Source organism: Gadus morhua, chromosome 1, assembly GCF_902167405.1.
Source record: "Gadus morhua chromosome 1, gadMor3.0, whole genome shotgun sequence".
In the NCBI taxonomy this organism is placed as follows: domain Eukaryota; kingdom Metazoa; phylum Chordata; class Actinopteri; order Gadiformes; family Gadidae; genus Gadus; species Gadus morhua.
The window spans coordinates 13,132,596-13,152,260 of record NC_044048.1 but is presented as its reverse complement, the minus strand read 5'-3'; the positions used below and the strand labels follow the sequence as shown (position 1 = coordinate 13,152,260).

At 49.1% G+C, this 19,665-nt stretch overlaps 2 protein-coding genes across 3 annotated transcripts; one reads left to right on the top strand and one right to left on the bottom strand.

Annotated features, from left to right (window-relative positions):
- Positions 1–252: 252 nt before the first annotated feature.
- zhx3b (zinc fingers and homeoboxes 3b) lies at positions 253–14,530 on the bottom strand. Of its 2 annotated transcripts, none has more exons than XM_030359158.1 (7): positions 14,325–14,530; positions 6,125–7,038; positions 5,923–6,027; positions 4,085–5,698; positions 2,940–3,764; positions 1,533–1,860; positions 253–1,415 (listed from the first exon to the last, which is right to left on the bottom strand). In XM_030359158.1, the coding sequence occupies exons 2-7, from the start codon at positions 6,860–6,862 to the stop codon at positions 1,405–1,407; spliced, it is 3,621 nt and encodes a 1,206-aa protein (XP_030215018.1). In that variant the 5' UTR covers positions 6,863–7,038; positions 14,325–14,530; the 3' UTR covers positions 253–1,404. The 2 variants fall into 2 exon arrangements, with proteins under 2 accessions (XP_030215018.1, XP_030215010.1); XM_030359150.1 differs by having other exon boundaries at positions 14,077–14,327.
- A 1,935-nt stretch (positions 14,531–16,465) lies between these two features.
- rab5if (RAB5 interacting factor) lies at positions 16,466–19,602 on the top strand. Its single transcript, XM_030354772.1, has 4 exons — positions 16,466–16,779; positions 17,197–17,300; positions 17,439–17,568; positions 18,441–19,602. Exons 1-4 carry the CDS (start codon positions 16,672–16,674, stop codon positions 18,480–18,482), a joined length of 384 nt encoding a protein of 127 aa, XP_030210632.1. The 5' UTR covers positions 16,466–16,671; the 3' UTR covers positions 18,483–19,602.
- The last annotated feature ends 63 nt before the right edge of the window (positions 19,603–19,665 follow it).

Below are 19,665 nucleotides of genomic sequence, written 5' to 3'. Positions count from 1 at the left end.
GTTAATTTTTTTTTTTTTGGTGTGACACACCTGCACACACATTGGGATCTGCAGTTTAGCCACCAGCTTAAATTGGATTATAACGGGAACAGAAAAACATGAGTCCTGATCATAGTTTGATAACGTCTGGATCAAAAGGCAAATTGAAATGGTAGGATACAGGTATGCCTAGCTCAATTGGCTGGTAATTATGATATTGATATTGGTCTTGCTCCCTCTAATGGTGGCTGTACACCTACAATTCAAACAAAGCATTGTTCCATTTAGTTTATTCTGCAAATATCTGTAAAAAGTACATCAGGCCTAGGAACTCCCGTAAAGATTCAAAGTTCTTTTACAGTTGGATTTATTACATAAGAAAGTTCCATAAAAACATACATAGGTACACGTCCGTGACGCAAAGAAGCACTTGATGCTAATAAACAAACGTTTCAGTCCCAACTCCTTGTGTTGCATTCTGTTAACAGACTAGGGTGCTTACTGACACAATTCCAGCCTTTTTTCCCCTACTTTATCTAACCGTTACATGTCCACTTTAAGCAGATGGGCCTGGACAACAAAGTACCGAAAAGCAAGTGAACAGATTTATGCTAAATTTATAAACCGAACAGTCGAATAAACATCAGCAGTGTATTGATATCCCATGATGCAGTGCAAACAGCTTCCCCAACACAATCAAGGTAAGCTGTAAGCAAAATCAACCAAAGTGGATGTGTGCATTGTTGCAGAACGGAAATTGTGTGGTTAAGACACGGATGAAAGAAAAAAAATAGGGGTAATTTTACATGTTAAGGCCTGGGCAAGCACCTTCCTTTGAAAGAGCTGTGCAGTTTTGAGTTTCAAACCCCCCAACAAAAAGGTCTCTCTCTAAGTACGCCAACAGCTCTACGGCCCGGGGTAGACTTGGCTGATGTCCGCCGACTGTATAGGCTTTGTAACACCCCCGGCCCGGCAAGTCAGTCCCGACTGCACCCGCCCCTACCCCCCCCCCCCCGCCCCTAGTTCAGCCATGGCTGCAGGCAGGCGGAACAAACACAGCCAGTACTCCCCACCCCCTCAGCCAATCCCCTCCCTCCCTCCCCCCCACCCCCTCCCTCCCTTCACTTGTCCCTCACAGGATCCTCCTTGGAAAAAGGGAAAATGGCGGCTCGGAGGACAGTAGAAAACGTGCAAGGTGTGAACGTACAGGCGACCAGGGGTGGTGGTGGTGGATGGTCGGTGGGGGTCAGCTGTACAGGAGGGGGGCTATAGTCACTAGAGTGTCCGTTCCACATGGTGGGGAGAAGGGGTTTCTGGGCGGGGCTCCGGGGTGCGTACCCAGTGATCTTGTTACAATCACATCTGCTGTCTTCTGCCCCTACTATGAACAGACCACCTGCATCGTAGACGCCCCCCAACCCAGCTTCAATCTGTTCCTGTAGCAAGAACAAAAACAACACGGAAACATAAGCTTGTGGGCATTTTGCGTGGGGAAATATTAAGCCGCTACGGAGCACATATCAAAGTTAATTAGCCCAGAGAGGCCGCCATACCTTTAGAAGGCGTCGGCTCACTGCTCTCCTCCTCCTTCTCCTTCTCCTCCTCCTCCTCCTCCTCCACCTCCTTTGTTCCTCCGTCAGCCTTCGGCTCCTCACTCTCCCCCGGGGCTTTCAGCGGCGGGGACTCGGAGGCTCCGGTTCTCTCTGGTTTCTCGTGCGTTTCCGTTGCTGCGGCCGTCCCTGGTGAAACGTGCCCCGTCCTGTCCGGAGCCGCGGCCTCTGCCTGGGCTTGTGGGGGAGGCGGGAGAGGGGTGGTCTTGGTGGAGAACCAGTAGCGCACCAGGTCCTCTGTGAGGCCGCTGGCCTGGGAGAGCTCCTTCACCTGGCAGGGGGCCGAAGGAAATGATCAGTTAAATCACAGGACACTTACCCTTATTGGTATGGTAATGGCTCTTACACTATGGTTTGTGACGTATTTACAACAAAAAAGCAGTAAACTTTAAAAAGGTTAAGATGTGGATAGGTGAGGTTTTTGAAACTACAGAGGGAGGCTCCAATAATTACGAGTAACACCTTGTTTGATTATCTTTCGAGGAAGCAGTATTTTCTCGAAAGCAAGTAGTAATTAACAAGGAACTCAATCTGGTATCAATCTAGCATCTAGCAGAATCCAAATATAAAAAGTTTGGTTTGCAGTTGTTATAGTGTAATGTTTTGCAATATCAATAATTCAAAGGTTTATTTAATTAAATTATTCCACAACACATAAGTAGATGTTACAATTATCGCTATCCATTGTGCAATAACACATTTTTTAATAAATTTACTTATTGCATTGGGTAGACGCAATCGAGTGGTCTTCTATGAGATTTCTTTTTTTTGATTTGCATGATTTAACAAGCAACATTTATCAATTGTTAAGAGAATGTGATGTTTAAATATTAAAAGAAAGATTGCCGTCACCATTAAAAGATAAAAATAATAATAATAGCAATATAATTTATGACAACTAAAGTCTGGTTGCCTGAAACCAGACTTGTGGAGATATAGTCATTCAGAAAGAAGAAGATATTGGCCAAGATGAGTCTTGTTTTCTTTAAAGCGAACCCTGTGGTCAGAGTTATGCATCCTGGCAGAGAACTTAACCGGTAAATCATTGCAACAGAGGATTCATTTGAAAATGGAAGTAAATCAAAAAATTTGAGGCATCTTCCTACGCAGAAAATAAGTGAGTGGTTCTATGAATGAGTAGTATTCAAGATAAAGTACAGCAAAGCAAAAAATCGATTCCGATGATAACATCTTAATAGACTGGCAGCAGTAGCAGCAGATCAATCATGACATGATTTTCTACAGTTCACCTCTATAGTACCTCCATACAGTGCAATCCACTACAGAACTGCCTGTGTGTGTGTGTGTGTTCTGGACGGAGCTGTGTCTAAACCTGCATGGCGGCCCTACCTGTGGGTCCTCCAGGCCTCCGTGGGCGTCCAGGTGGGTCTGCAGGGTCTGCGCACTGTCCTTCTGGAGGTCCTCCTCCAGCACCATGCTCTGGTAGGCCTCCAGCCACTTGAGCTGCCCGTTCTTCTGCACGTAGCGGCAGTCCCCAAACCAGCGCACCACCTCGGGCCGCAGCAGCGCAGTGCCCTTGATCAGCTCGTCGTACTGGGGGGCGCTGGGCCACTGGGTGCGGGCGTACACCTGCTTCAGGAGGTGTAGCTGCTCCGCTGTCTTTTTGCCCCGGAGAGGGGAGGGTTTAGGCATGATGGCGCCCGCCGCGGTGGTGGTGGTGGTGGTGCCGGCCGAGGCCAAGGGTCTCGGGGACTGGGATTGAGGCTGTTTAGTGGTGGCGGATGAGGGGAGGGCCGGGGAGGGCGAGGGCGAGGCTCCGGCGGGGAGAGGAGGAACGCCGGCCGCCTCCGAGCCCTCGCTCTCGGGCTTGCCGTTGGCCTCGGTCACCTTGAGCATCTTCAGGTTGATCTTGATGGGGTTGACCTTGGGCTCCCCCAGGCCGTCCTCCTTCTGTTTGTCCTCGGCCTCCTCTCGCCGCACGCCGTTGGCGGCGGTCATCCCGTCGGCGCCCTCCTTGGGCTCCGTGTCGTCGGCGGCGCCCCTCGCCGCCCGCTCCGCCTCCTCCCGCTTGCGCTCGGCAGCCACCTTCTTCCTCTTCTCGGCGAACCAGCCGTGGATCTCGCGCCGGGTCATCTTGGTCTCGGCCCGCAGCCGGTCCACCTCCTCCCCGGAGGGCTCCGCCTCCTGGGCGAAGCTGGCCTCCAGAGCCTTGAGCTGAGGGGGGGACAGAGCACAGGGCTGACTCACGGCGTCGCAAAGGGTGAGACGCAGAGCGCTTTGACAGGGTCTTCGCTCATCCAAAATACCAGACTTGATGTTTTATGTGTTGGGACTGTATCAAGTGCCAAGTTCAACCTCGCATTTTCTCAACCCTTCATGCTCAGAAATCTTGCATCAAATGTAATTTATAATGTAGTGACTCTTATGAATAAATAAATAAATAAATAAATACATAAAATGATTTGTTTGTTATACAAACGTTTTACATTCCTGTTCTTCCTGTTCTGCAATGCGACACAGACAACATCTCTCACCTGGTGAGGCTCTCGCTCTTTGTAGCGAATGGCGGTGAAGTCTGGAGAGGGCGGTCTGGGGGTCCGGCGGGACGGCGTGGTGGGGGACGTGGGGGTCTGCGAGGGACTGGGGCTCAGCGGTGCCGAGGCCTGCTGGGGGGTTCTGGCGCCGGCGTTGCCATCGGGAACGTCCAAGTCACCGCCGCCGCCGCCGCCGCCCCCGCCCGCCGCGCCCCCAGCTCCGGGTGTACCCCCCTTCTTACCGCCGCCGTCTCCCCCTCCTCCTGCCCCCGCGCTGGTGCGGGACCCCTTGAGGTTGCGGAAGTGGTAGCGGCGGTCGCTGAACCACTTTCGCACCTCTCGAACCGTGAGGCCGGTCAGCGAGATGAGCCGGTCCACCTCGTCGTTGTCGGGGAACTGGTTGACCACGAAGCTGTCCTTCAGCGCGTTCAGCTGCTCCTGGGACTTCTTGGCCTTGCTGCAGCTGGCGTCCAGCAGGGCGTTGGGCGTGCGGGAGCCCGGCGCGCCGCTCGGGTGGAAGGCGGGGGAGGGGGAGGCGGACTTGGAGGCCGGGGAGGAGGAGGCGGCCTCCGCTTTTAGGGCCGAGGGGGAGCCGGTCGCCGTGGAGACCGCCTGCATGGAGACGCTCGTCGGGGCGACGATGGCGCTGGCGATGCATTTGTTTGCGCCGCTGTTGCCGCCGTCGGCGCCCTTGCTGTCCGTGGGGTTTTTGACATCAGTGCTCGGCCTGTTTGCAGCGGCGCTCTTGACAGCACTGGCTTGGATAACCTGAACCTTCTTAATGTCGCCGCCCCCGCTGTTGCTGCTGCTTTTGGCCGAGTCGACGGCACCGTTGCTCTTGCCGTTGATCGCGTCGACAGCGGCACGGCTCACTTTGCCGTTGACGATGTTGATCTTGCCGTTGGTGTTGCCATGGTTGCTGTTGCCGAGGCTCAGGTTGATGACGCTCGCCTGACCGCTCGCGGCGGTGCTGCTACGGATCCCGTTACTCCCGCTGAAACTGCTGATAATACTGGTAGCTCCCCCTACGAGGCTCCTACTGCTGTTGATGATCACGTTGCTCCCGTTACTGCTGCTGCCCACCGTCCCCACCACCATGCTGATCCCCTTGTCCGCCACTAGGGCGGCCGCGGGCCGGGCCTGCATCATGGGCCGGGCCGTCGCCTGGGGCTTGGGCGTCACCGCCAGGGATATGGGCGGGCCGCTGACTTGGAAACCGTTTGCCATGACGGGCTGGGTGACGATCACGCCGCCCTGGCTGACCAGGGAGCCCTGCAGGATGTGGGGGATCCCCGTGGCGGGCAGGACGGTGATGGTGTGCTGGTTGGAGGTCTGCCGCTGGTGGTTGGAGCCGGAGGGCGCCGTCTGTATGATGGTGTTGAACATCTTCCTCCTGGCGTCCTCGATCTCCTCGGGGGACCAGCTGATGCCTTGCTTCAGCCGCTGGGCGGTGAACCAGATCTTGATCTGCTCCTCCGGGAACTTGGTGACCACGGTCAGGTAGCAGAGCTCCGCCTTGGTGGGGTACGAGAACTTGCTGAAGGAGGTCTTGAGGTAGGGCGAGGAGTCCATGGAGGCGCTGTAGGTGGGGATGCTGCTCAGAGGAATCATGACCTGGACACAAAGTCAGTTGGGAAAATAACCATGAGATGACGATCATACATAGTCAAATAAACATTGTTTGACAAACTGTTTGAATAGAGGAACACATTAAGAGACAACTACTCATCATTTAGCAAAAAACATTAACACATCGTCAATCATCGTAATCATTAAAATGATTAATAGAGAAAAATCGAGTCACACATTTAAAAACAAATTGAGAACAACGGGGACACCTTGGGAAGGTTTTTAGAAGAAGCCGAGGAAGAGTTGGACGAGCCCGAAGACACCGTGATGGGGGAAGACTGGTGAAAGGTTCTGTTCTGCACCACTGACACCACCTTCAAAAGAGAGTCGGTGAAAGGGCCGTTTTAAATCTTTAAATCAACGCAAGGAGAGAAAAGGACCCATGAAGGTAGGTAGGGTATGGAGACCGACCTGCGTGATGGCCGTCTTCAGCATGGGCAGCGACCCCGAGCCGTTGACTATCTGGATGGCCGAGGGCAGGGACACCTTGGTGACGCCGTTGTGAACGATGGTGGGGACGTGGGTGACCGTCACGGTTGGAGTGTCTTTCCTCTCCACCAGCCTCGAGGACGAGACGGTGACGGTGTCCGAGGAGGAGGAGTCGTCCGAGCCCGCGTGGGACACCACGATCCGCTTGGCCTCGGACCTCCCCTTCAGCCTCCTCATGATGGGGGTCTTGGTGATGGAGATCTCAGAGTCCCTCGCCGCGTCCGGCTCGACCACCAGGTTCTGCTCCACCACCACCCGGCGCTCCCTCCTCCGCAGCTGCAGGGTGGTGTTCATCGTGCTGGGGTGGACGCGGGCGTTGTGGAGCGCCAGCCCCTCGAACTTTGGCGCCGACGCGCCGCAGTCCACGCACAGGAAGCTGGGGTCGGCGCGGAAGTCCGGGTGCCCGCTGTAGACGTGGTCCAGGAAGAGGTTCAGGTCGTGGGTCTCAAAGTTACAGGGCCTGCAGGTGTAGGTGCCGGCCCCTTCCCCCACCTCCTGCTTGCCGCCCTCCCCCCCGTGGTCTAGGGGGCTGTGCCGGCCCCCCGCGGAGCCCCAGGCCTGACGGACCAGGACGGGGGGCTCTTGCTCCAGCTCCTCCCGGAGGTGCACGCGCTTGGTGGGGATCATGCACGGGACGGTGGACTTCCTCTTGCTCGCCATGGCGACGGCGGGTCGGGGGCTGGTTTGGTCGTCGCTGTGAGCGGAGGGTGACGCGCTAGCTGGTTGCTTCCCGGTTGCCTATGGGCCAGCCATGGGGGGGGGGGGACTCTGGACAATGTCCATAGCTCTCGGAGGCCGGCCCCCTTCGTGGTCCTCAGTACAACTTCAAAGGAGAACTGGAAACAAAAACAGGAAAATGTCAGAGTCCTACAGCAGCACAGCGTTAGCCCACACCTGTAAGGCTGGATTCCTCATACACAAAGACATACAAGGTAAAGTTGTGAACACAGGAGAAGAGATGATCGGAGCGTCAAACAACAAGAGACGTGCCCTACCCTATGCTTTCCCAGCGGAGCAGCACTCAAGCACTCACACAACTTTCTGTCCTTTAGGTTAAATACACCCCCCCCCGCTCCGCCCCTTTCAAAAAAAAATATGTGTGTAAGGTCCAGAGGCCACTTAAACCCCCCGTAGTCTCAGCACCGCTTGCTCCTCTCCAATAAAAAATCCCTTCTTTCTCCTCACCTCCCCGGTCCGAGAAACTCACGGCTATCTCTTTTATGAGGGTATTCAAGCTCAGCCTGCTCCCTCACTAAGGGCTTTTTGGGAGAGCTCCTGTCTACCCCTTTCCTACCCCTCCCCCATGACTCCTTTCCTCTCTCACTTCCCCTCGTTCAAACACACCCCCACAGCGGAGGCTCACCATCATTCTATTTTATGCAAACCTCCCCGGTTCCACATAGTAAAAATACACGCCATGTTTTGCAACCGGAACACTGGCTTCATGAGAAGACGGTGGCGAGGGAGCGAGAGAGCCAGCCAACTCGTCTGGTTCAGGTGAACGGGCGTCCTGAGAAGGTGTGACTTTAAAAAGCTGACCACTAATTACGACGTTGAGGTGTGGATGAGCACGCGGTCTGGAATGATCAGAATCAGAGCCGGCGTGAGTCACCTTTACCCCGAATCCCTTGCCTCCGCCACACAAAATGGTGCCGCTTCCTGTGTGGAGTAGAACACCCCCCCCCTCACCTCCCCTCAGCCACCCCACCCTTCTCCAACCACCAACACTGCTTGCGAAGACCTTAATACGGTGGCGTTGGAAGCGCAGGGCAATGATACTGCACCCGGCTGACGCTGAGCCTCCAACGCCTGCTGGTCTAACCTCCGCTTTCCTGGAATACCTTGATGCCTGCGTGACTTCAGCGGCCACATCAACAACAACAACGACGATGACGACCGACCACACAGTACCGGCACAGCGTGATCCAGCACGACCATTCCCCAACACGAGTCAGACTGCTTTGCTTACGTCTAGCCTAGATAATCTGGCCGAGGCTCAGCTCTCGCCAAAGCTTCGCCATCGCCTGTGCGATGAGTGATATAGGTCAACGCCATCTCGCAGTAACCCAGTTCTTGTTCCACCCAGCTCCGGGCCCCGCTCCGCTGCCTTCCCGCTCCCACTCTGGTGCACGCCCACACGCAGGCGAGCCTCGCCAGAGAAAGGTCACGGTGCATTAGCTCAGTTAACCCCTCGCGCAACTGGATTGAGTCCGACGCCCAGTGACACCGCCGAGGCGACGCTAGCATCCGGAGTTTCTCCTGGAGCGCTGATAAGAGTTCTGACGGTACCGATATTAAGTTGGTCCGCCGACGCAGGCCCGCAGCCCGGCTAAACCGCGTTGCAGAAGTTGTGAAACAAAAACGCCACAAAGTGACAGAACCCCATTTCGACATTGGTCGTCATTGGCGGCGGTTGTCTGAACCCTGAAAACACTGCTGAGCAACATCTTTCTGCAGCTTTTCTGTCGCCAACGGTAGAGCTCTGTGTGTGCCGTGGGCGTGCGAGGGGTTAACAGGCAAACTGAGTTGGCCACTGTGAAGGGGAACGTGATGCCCCATGTTCCCCCTCCTCACCCCCCAGGGAGTGTAACTGCCCTTGGCTCGGGCTGTTGTGCTCCCCTCCTACACCCCCTGCCATTCAGTTCTGCATCAGGGGGCACAGCTCTGCCAAGGCAGGCTGGTCACATGACCAAAACACAAAGGCTTATGGGTGGGCAGTCCCAGCCATCCATCACGTGGGTCTGCAGGGTGGGGTAGGGGGATGACACGAGAGAGAGAGAGAGAGAGAGAGAGAGAGAGAGAGAGAGAGAGAGAGAGAGAGAGAGAGAGAGAGAGAGAGAGAGAGAGAGAGAGAGAGAGAGAGAGAGAGATGGGGGATGGGCAGCCGCGTTGGGGTGAGACCAGAGCGAGGGAGGAAGAGAGGGAGGCAGAGAAAGAAGGGGTGTTAACAGTCGCGGAGGAAGCACTGAGGTGTTTCTGCAAGGAATTTTCTGATACCACCCTCCCTACCAACCCCCGCTCTACAACACACAACTCTTGCTCTGCACTACAATCAGAGTCGTTCCCCCAATGCTCCACGCTCCCTCCCTCCCTCCCTCCCTGCCTCCCTCCCTCCCCCCTCCCTTCCTTCGCTGCACTGCGAAGTCTGGAATGTTCCAGCCGGGCTCTCTAGCCACTGGACACGACCCGAGTGCTGAGGGCTTCAACGCCTGGGCTACAAATGTGTGCACGGGTGACCACGTTTAAATAGCGCCACGCATGTCGCCACCGCTAGCACGAGGAATACCCACCCTGAACGCAATCTACATTGGCGCCGTCTACGGTGTTCTCCTTGCGGACATCTGGATAAGCCCGAGCAGTAGTCGTGGTATTCAAGACGACGACAACGGGGTTGGGTGGGGGGGGGGGGGGAATGTAACTGTTAACTGTAACCGCTTCCCAACGCCTACGCTAAGGATCCCCACCCCATAGAGCTCCTCGTGTGAATAAAAGCTTAAAAGATTATTTCAAAAAAGTTAGGGAAAAGTTACGCATCCCTCAGAAAAAGAGAAGCGGTGACGAGCGAAACGTGTCGAAAAGAGGACGACAAGACGCAGAGGCTGAGAAAAATAAGTTGGGCAATTGTGAAGGACTTCATAATCATAATAAAAAATAAGGCCTTTGAGGTGGGTTAGGCTTGATGCAACAACACCGGGCGTTTGAGAGAGTCTTTGGCTCCTTGGTGTGACGGCAATAGCCCAAGCCGAATTAAGGTCAGAAATATTACGCTTTCACTGACCATATGGCAACAGAGCTTCTGCACGCCTGTTAAATGCGTCAGAGCTTGCAAACGCGGGTTTCCTGTGAATAAAGGGGGAGACATTGAGTGTGTGTGTGTGTTCGTACATTCATGTTTGTCTATGTATGTGTTTGTGTGCGTGTGCGTGGCGTGCGGGGGTGGGTACTTGCATGCCTGTGTGAGGCTTGTTTACCGAAGCACTGTGGCGGCCATTTTTTACTGTGTATGAGACAGAGAGAGAGAGACAGCGAAGGGGGGGGGAAGAGAGAGAGAGAGAGAGAGAGAGAGAGAGAGAGAGAGAGAGAGAGAGAGAGAGAGAGAGAGAGAGAGAGAGAGAGAGAGAGAGAGAGAGAGAGAGAGAGAGAGAGAGAGAGAGAGAGAGAGAGAGAGAGAGAGAGAGAGAGAGAGAGAGAGAGAGAGAGAGAGAGAGAGAGAGAGAGAGAGAGACTCAATGACATCCAAACAGAATAGCCAAGTCCTGTTTTGAAATCATGTCCAAGCAATGTCCCTGAATTGCCAGTGCTCCACCTTCCTTCATCCCTTGGCCTGACTTTAGTCTAGGCCGAGGCTATATCCTCTGTGTGCGAGGCCAATAATAGCCTTCATAGTCACTCCCTCTCCCTGAAACACACACACACACATCCGGAGGGCCTCCGATTAGTCTAGCTTACTCAGAGTCTACCTGAACGCACCCACAACAAGACTCTTTGTAGATCCTGAATCACGATCGTTCTGGCTGTTCTGACGTCCGAACGACGTGCATCAGTCTTCCACAAATGGTACGGGTACGGTGTGACAAACGGACGATTTTTGTGTTCCAACTTATCCAATTCTTCTGTTTCCTCTCCCCCACAGCACAGCACCTCAACCCCCCCTCCTCCCCCCCTTTCCACTCCCCTCTGAGCAAGTTGGGCCCAGCGAGACAGGTCGGCAGCGCCACTGGTGTGTTACTGTCCCCATGGCAACCACCTCCTACCCCCTCTCTCCCACCAGCTCATTTCTCTAAAGCACAAGCGAGCGTGGCACTGCGCGCAGCCCCCCCCCACACACACACACACACACAAACACGCACATACACGCATGTGTGCATACACACATGCACACACCTCATACCCCATCCAGGCTCTTGATGGGCTTGTTTTTCCACACAGCACAGTGAGTGCTGATTGGAGAGTCCCTGCCCAGCTCCTATTTCAGTGCCTCTCATGCGGCGTTCATGTCTCCCAGCTAGGTGTGGTCGCTGCCACCGTCCCGCGCGATTGGCCAAAGCCGATGGCGTCTCTTCCTGTTCCCTCACAGTGCTCCACTTTGTCCACACATCTGCCCGTGGCCAGTGTCCTGCTTGGCCCCTCCAAGCCGGTTCACAAACCTCAGCAGAGGCCCTCTGGAGAACGAGAGAGTAAAGGTGATTCTGATACCCGCCAGGGCCATCAGTTTATTTTCTGCCATCTGCAGACCTCAACCCAACCTGTTTATGGATGTCCTACACGTTATCTCCAGGAGCCACGACACACGACAGCAGCCATGCTCCGATCTGACAGGCCACGGTCTAAAGTTCACTTTTAGAGCATTTTCTCTTTTTCTTTTTCTTTTCTTTTTTACACGCCAGAGTGGAAACATCTACTGACCAGGCAATTGTTTTGATATTTAGCCTGGAACCAACCGGAAATTGGTATTCTTCTGGCTGAGGGATAATTGCATTTCTCCAACTCTAGCAACCAGAGTCTAACCTCAACCTCCGCGCCGCTACACAATCCCCCATACCCCCCTCCCCACCCCACCCCCATCTGCTGCGGAGCCCGCTCAGGTCACTGTGCGGATGGCTGCCTGAGTTGCAGGAGGCTGCACTACTGAGGCCACTGGCAACGCAGGCGTTAAAAGTGGATTGGTGAGAGAGGAGGGAGGGGGAGAAAAAAATGGCGGAGCACCATGCTCCTTGCTGTTCCAACCTAAAATGGCTGACATCACAGGCTGTTTACCAGCCACCAGATCAGAGGCAGCCACTGACCACCAAATGTTAATGCAGCGGGGCTAGTCGGCCGCCCGACTAATAGCAAACATTAATTCATTCACTTATTGATTTATTTGTTTATCACGCCAATTTTTAAATGAAGAGGTCGGGGGTTAAGACGCAAGTTCATCCTGAGTTTAAATCATGGTCAAGATGGGGATCTACAATAAACAATTGAGTTAGCCAATGAATCCATCCCCTGGCCCCCCTTTCTGTCGATAACGTGGCAGACCAAATATGAATCAGAGGCTTGTGAAAACACTCGTGAGCATGATGGAGGACGTGTAAAGCATAAGGTCCAAGGAGGATCGCTCTAGGAAGTAAGGTTGAGTAGGGAGAGAGCTCTAGGAGGTAAGGTTGAGTAGGGAGATTGCTCTAGGAAGTAAGGTTGAGTAGGGCGAGAGCTCTAGGAGGTAAGGTTGAGTAGGGCGAGAGCTCTAGGAAGTAAGGTTGAGGAGGGAGAGAGCTCTAGGAGGCAAGGTTGAGTAGGGAGAGAGCTCTAGGAAGTAAGGTTGAGTAGGGAGAGAGCTCTAGGAGGCAAGGTTGAGTAGGGAGAGAGCTCTAGGAGGTAAGGTTGAGTAGGGAGATCGCTCTAGGAAGTAAGATTGATTAGGGAGAGAGCTCTAGGAAGTAAGGTTGATTAGGGAGAGAGCTCTAGGAAGTATGGTTGAGTAGGAAAAAAGATCTGGAAAGTAAGGTTGAGTAGAGAGAGGGCCTTAGGAGGCAAGGATGGGTAGGGGGAGGGCTCTAGGAGGCAAGGATGAGTAGGCGGGGGGCTCTAGAAAGTAAGGATGAGTAGGCTGAGGGCTCTAGGAAGTAAGCTTGAGTAGGAAAAAATTTCTAGGACGTAAGGTTGAGTCGGGAGAGAGCTCTAGAAAGTAAGGTTGAGTCAGTTGACGTAACAGCCATCAGTTCAGATCAACGCCACCACATCATAACAGGATGTAATGCTGTGGGGGCATAAAGATAAACCTGTTGAAAGACCATCTGCTTGCCATTTTCAGGGCAAGGGATATCCAGCCTGCAAGCTATTTAACACATATATACATGGACAAATAAACACACACACACACACACACACACACACACACACACACACACACACACATACATATATAAAAAAATAATCCGCAACACAAATCTGCTAATTTGCCTAAACCGAGGGAAAATAAGTGATGAATAGATAATATGATTAGGCTGATGTTCTGTGTGAGGATATTAGACGAGTAGTTTTTAAAACTTTGGCTTGCTTCCTTAAGTCACACTCGTGAAACAGTTGACATGATAAATAACTCAAAGCATCCATTCACATTATGTTAACTGTGGAAAACTATGTATAAGCCTTGTCTACCAAATAAACATAATAAACAAACGTGTTATGGAAAGCATAACGGACTTTTAACATCAGTCATACACAGTTGTCAAAATATTATAAAGGTCAGTACAATTAGGAGTAGGATCACTCGGTACTCCTTGGCTGTATTGCGTACGTAACGCCAACATGAAGACAGATAGGCAAAACTAAATAATAATCGGCAGATAATTGAACAATAACCATTTTTATAACATTTACAAAAACAATACAAAGCGATTGTTTCAAACTTGTTTCGCAGAGTATCGCAGAAGCCTTTGACGGGGGGGGTTTAAATCCAAGGGGTATGGATATGTATTAGGCATATACACACCTATCATCATGTATAGGTTAATCATACAAACTTATGGATAGTGGTATTTGTCATACGATACAAAAACGAGCCGCCTCTGTGAGCGCCGCTTGATGCATTCCTCAAAATGAAAGCTCGTACAATGTAGCGCGCATGTTGATCCTGCGCTCAAGTTGGAGAGAGCCTTAATAACTTCACAGCCCGAATACATTCAATCTTCACAAACACGCGAGCCGATTTAAAGTGATAGCAAAGGCAAGCCCCCAAAACTAATCGCCCCCTTGCTGTCGCCATTTTAAGCAAGCGACATGCAGCTGGCCAACGCTGCTTAGCGCAGCCCGCAAAGGTAGGCTAATATAGCTCCTGCAACTTTGGAAAGGTAGACAAACACTTTTTAGCATACGGTAAAATCCCCACTCACCTCTTTGTCCAAGCCAAACTGTTATGGTAGCGGTAGAAAAGTAAAAAAAAATGATACGGTTTCAGCAAGACAGATACATTACTTGGTATTTGTTTATGTATTATACTAAGGTGTATATCCCCCTTCTTAATCGATGGATGATGAGCGTGACACTGGAGCAGGGTCGCACAATGGCCCCTTTCTCTTGTTTATTTCGAATGGCTCTCGGTATCAGGCAGGCAGAGTGGAAGAAAATACGACGTACGTACCCAGTGAAGAGACAGACACGTGATGCAAACGTCACTGACGGTCGAGACTTCGAGTCGGCGTGAGAGCTCCACTGTGTGTGGAGAGAAGCAAGTGAGTCAGACAGGCATCCCATCATCATGCATGACAATAATAAAGTGAACGGCGGTACTCAAGTTTGGGATGACCTATGGGAGATACGAGATCTTCCTCAATTAACTCGCAATCAGGCTACCAGGCTACCTGCCCCCAAGGTAACTTCCTGAAAGCCAACCCTGCGCACTGTTTTAGGACCCCGACCCCCCCCCCCCACCCCCCCCCCCCCCCACACACACACACACACACACACACACACACACACACACACACACACACACACACACACACACACACACACACACACACACACACACACGTATCCGTGCCCTCCCCAAAACACATTCACACACCCACACGCACCTACACTCTCTCCCCGCCACACAAAGAGACAATCACACACACACACACACACACACACACACACACACACACACACACACACACACACACACACACACACACACACACACACACACACACACACACAAACGCTCGGATAGACACACACGCACACGCACACACACATTCCAAAAAACTAATTTAAGTTATGTTCGGGAAGTTGTCATCCAAGGCCTGCAATTGGACACAAATAATATACCACAATCACTTTCCACACCAATCAACCAAGCTTGTGAGTTGGTTCTTTGTCGTAGTTTTACATATGTTTATTTTCTTCAGGTATTAAAGGTGTGTGAATGAGCGCGCTAGGCCTATCTGTTGATGGTTTATACGTGTTCTGTTTTATAGGCCTACGATGTCAAATTAGATGTAGGCTCTATTTCCATAGGCTAATTACAAGGGTGTCATTGCCTGAATATTAATTAAACATATCCATATTGTTTTGAAAACTGTTTAGTCAGCGCCGTTTTCCTCTCACCACTCAATAACAGAAATCAATACTTCTGCAAACAATACATTGGTTTACCTCGACACAGGGACGGAGTCTAATTAATTTTACCATAGGCTTTAATTGCACAGAAAGCAAAAGCACACAGACCACGTGTAATTATCAAATAATAATTATTAAGTAAAACACATAAGTGAAACAAATTATACAACAGTGATTTGTAAGTAACGGTTAGATGGGCAGTTCGGAATTTAAATACATGTTTTAATTAACGGCTCTGACAAAGAACGCCCTCTGCTGGAGTTCCAGGCTCAATAACAAACGGTATCCAGCCAACTCAAATATCGCCATAGGCCAAACAATGCACTGCAATTGGATTGAGAGCCAGAAACAATTATGGCCTGAGTAAAAGCATTTTTTCTGCTGTGGACCCTTTTCCTGTGTCAGATATAACCTGTGAGCCTCCTATCATTTATTTTGATGTAACTTTTATATTGCAAATACTCGTCAGTAAAGGTTTGTTTAATCAACTTAAAGCAAACTAACTGAAAAACCTGGGACCTTTCCAAGACCAGGCAGTCATGAAACCAGGTAAATACTATTGCAGAACGTTTGAAAGAGGAGCCCTAATTGAATCACTTGTACACACATGTGAATATTACATACACATTTAGTTGCTGTAGTTTTCACTCATCTATTATCTAATAAATGGGATCTAATAATATAAGGGCCAGCAGTATTGTTTGAATAATTGAGGTGCAGTCCATTACAATATTGTGCATCAGGTTTCTTGCCACTGAATGCAGAGGCGGCATTCTGCTGGACGTAAGTGATAGCAAATGTAGCACTCCAATTTGCAGCCCATTGAAGGTCGATACTATTAGTGGTGGTGGGACCCCATTTGATAATTTTGCGAAACTGGCCATGTATCTATGTTTTGTGAGGACATCTACAGGCTTTCTTGAGACATCAGCTAAGTGCCAGGTGATAATGTCATACTGATGTCTCTTTCTAAAGTTTATACAAGTGTAACAGACTGTTCTGTGCTTAGTTTGGAAAAGGAGGTGTGTCCCTCGTGAGTTGCCGGGACATGACATGAGGGACATGACATACAACCATCTTGTCATTAGATGGCACTGTCGAAAATCAAGTTGTTTTTTGTTAACGTCGAAGCGACGTCGCAGTTTGTGATTGGTTGTCGTTTCTGGGGTCAAACTACTCTGCGCATGCCCAGAACGTTGATTTTTCTGCTGGACCGCAATCTGTCATATCAGCATAGGGTTTTATTTCTCCTCACTGACTCAAAGACATTTAAATAACTTTCAACCGAAGGAATATCAAATACAGTTGTCCTGCCTAACGACCTAACTGGATTGAACGTTCAGCCGAATATCTCTGTCACTCACCGGCGTAACAAACTCAGAATGAGGAACGGTTCCAAGCGGAAAGAAGAGATCCATCTCGTCAACGGAGGTGTGAAGCAGTCCTCATGGGGCAAAGCCTTCAACAGTCATGCTGTCTGGGAGGAGAAGGTAAGCAGAGGGCCTCGGACGGCTAGTCTACAAGGACTATAGTCTGTAGTAGTGTAGTTTGCAGAGCTTAATTGCCATATAGTTAAATCTATTCGCTTGTCGTCATCGAAGGATTGGAAATGTTATTCCCCCTAGCGTTGACCTTAGCAGGATAACAGTGTACACACAACTAACACTTGCTGGGTATTACATACTCTATTCCCACACAAGCTTTTGACCCACAATTAAAACAATTACAAACAAGAATTGCAGTGCTTTTATCCATCGTTTTACCCACAAAGGGTTATTCCTAAGGTTCTGTTCTTTTTGGGTCCTATTTATTGCATGCATAATATGAATGTTATTCATTGTTATCGCAGTAGTCAAGTATGGTAATGAATACCTCAACATTAATCATGCCAATCTTTTCTTAAACAGGATGAATTTTTAGATGTAATTTATTGGATCAGGCAAATCATTGCTATAATCCTTGGTGTGGTATGGGGTGTCGCGCCACTGAAGGGATTCTTGGGAATAGCCATGTAAGTATTGATTGTTACCGTTATTTTTGTTCCAGCTGACCATTAAGTCCTATTTTTTTTTTTTTTATAGGCAACAAATAGCCTTGTATATTATAAAGATTGGCATTTTGGTAATCCTTTTTGTTTTCTTCCTTTCAGATTCTGCATCATCAATGCTGGCGTTCTCTATGTGTACTTCAGTAGTTTCCAGCAGATTGACGAGGAGGAGTATGGGGGCACCTGGGAACTCACTAAAGAAGGCTTCATGACATCTTTTGCTTTATTTCTGGTAAAGATTCTCAACTCTTTATGCAAACAATTCGACGTTTTAAGTAATCAAGTGAACTTGCAGTATAAATCAGCTTTAAGCAATTGCTTACAATTTAAATGGTTTGAGGATAGAATGTACGATTTATTTATATGATTATCTGCCAGTTTTCTGGCTTTAAGGTGTTAACTCTCCATCAAACTATTTGCATGTTACACTTCTACCCCCAATTCTCTCTCTAATGCTGGCATACACGTCCACCTTCATCATATTCAGCTGACTGGAGCTAATGCAATTTATTGGGCTTCTGTTTAGGGCGACACCGTTCCATTTCTTAAAGACAATACTTCTTTCATGCATCCTTTTATTGATTTTTTTTTTGACTCATTACATTTATTTGAAAATGGAAACCACTTTTAGTAATGCTGTTTGGATTCGTGCTTTATTTTACTGAAAAACATAATAATGATGATAACAATAGCTATAGCAAATCACTTAGCCTTTTTTTTTTACAGAAACTTAAGTTTTACAATGTCCCAATCTTATTCATCATAAAGGCTTCCCATCACAATTTATTCAAGTCCATTTCTTTATTCCATGACTCTAATGCCAATCAAGGCAATGAACGCCTCTAGTCTCAAATGAGACTATCAATATCATGGATGTTATACTTGTTGGGCGCTAAATCCTTTCATACACATGAAAACTGCCCTACAATTAATTGGATAGCCTTATTATTTACATTCTGTTAAAGCACATTTTTGGAAATATAGTAAACTGAAGAGGAAATTTGGCCAATCACATTCCACAGATTGTAGCTCACACACTGACCAAGCACAGTACCCCGACCACCATACTCATCTTGATTGTGTTTTATGTTCTTCTCTTCCCAGGTGGTGTGGATAATATTTTACACAGCACTTCATCATGAATGAGAGAAGACCACCGGGGAGAATTCATTCAAACAAACATTTCAATTGAAGGAAAAATGTCAAGACACAGCATAGAAGTACATAGAGAGAGCGGTACCAGCAGGACCTCTCCCTTGAGCAGTGAGCGGCTCCTTCGGAGAACATCATTGCTAAATACATTACAATAGGTCTTGACAGTCCCAGAGATACTTCACGTACCTCTGTATCTCCTCTAAAATATGTTTTACTTTCTCCAACCGACAACGTTATGATCCATTAAGAAACACTATTTAACTTGAAATTAGTTGGGAAAGATACTGCAATTCCTTGCTGGAACATTGATGTGATGAAATGTTTTAATCCATGTTTTGAAATGATGTCATCATTGGCCATTGGTAAAACAATGTAAGCACCACATGTCAGTCTTTAAGAGTGTAATGCAGCAAGTCATTTTTTTTGATAACAAAACAAAATACATTCAAGTTTTTGGCTTTCCTTTTCTTAATTTTCAGGATTATTCTGCTTTATTGGCCCCTATACCTAACATGTGATTTATACACAAATATCTTACTTTAAAATTGGCTGATCAAAATCAATCAGTCCAGACCTAACAGTTCCAATGCTGCCACACTAGGAGACTGCGTAAGAAACAAAGAACAATATATGCATGTATTGAAGGGCATAAAGTCCATTGAATAAAGCTTGAACTGTTATATGCACTGCCATGATTTGCTACTAGTATGTATGGTGTCATTTGTCTTGGATGGATTGTAAGTAGTGGATATAATTAATTTTAAGTTTTTCTTTTAGTTTTTACATGTGTAGCTTCCTGATAAGTTCTTACCTAATATTTTGGAACTCGTTTAAACACCCTGATTTATAAATGTCCCAAATTTAATTTAATTTTTTGATTTAAGTCCATATTATGTCATGCTGTTTTTTTCTATGTATTAGTTATATCTCAACTGATGTAACAGACCACTCAGTATTTTATAGTGAATACATTTAATGACAGCCATTGTAAGGTGACTAATGATAATAGTAGGTACATCATGGAAGGTTTTTGCGAGGATTGTATTTTCTGACTGGGCTCTTTTGAAATATCACAATAAAGTAGGCTTCGTGTAGCCTCCATTTTCCAGGAGATTGTCTGTGATTGATTGTTAATTCGTTTGACTTAACCATAGGCAATATTTTTGAAATATGT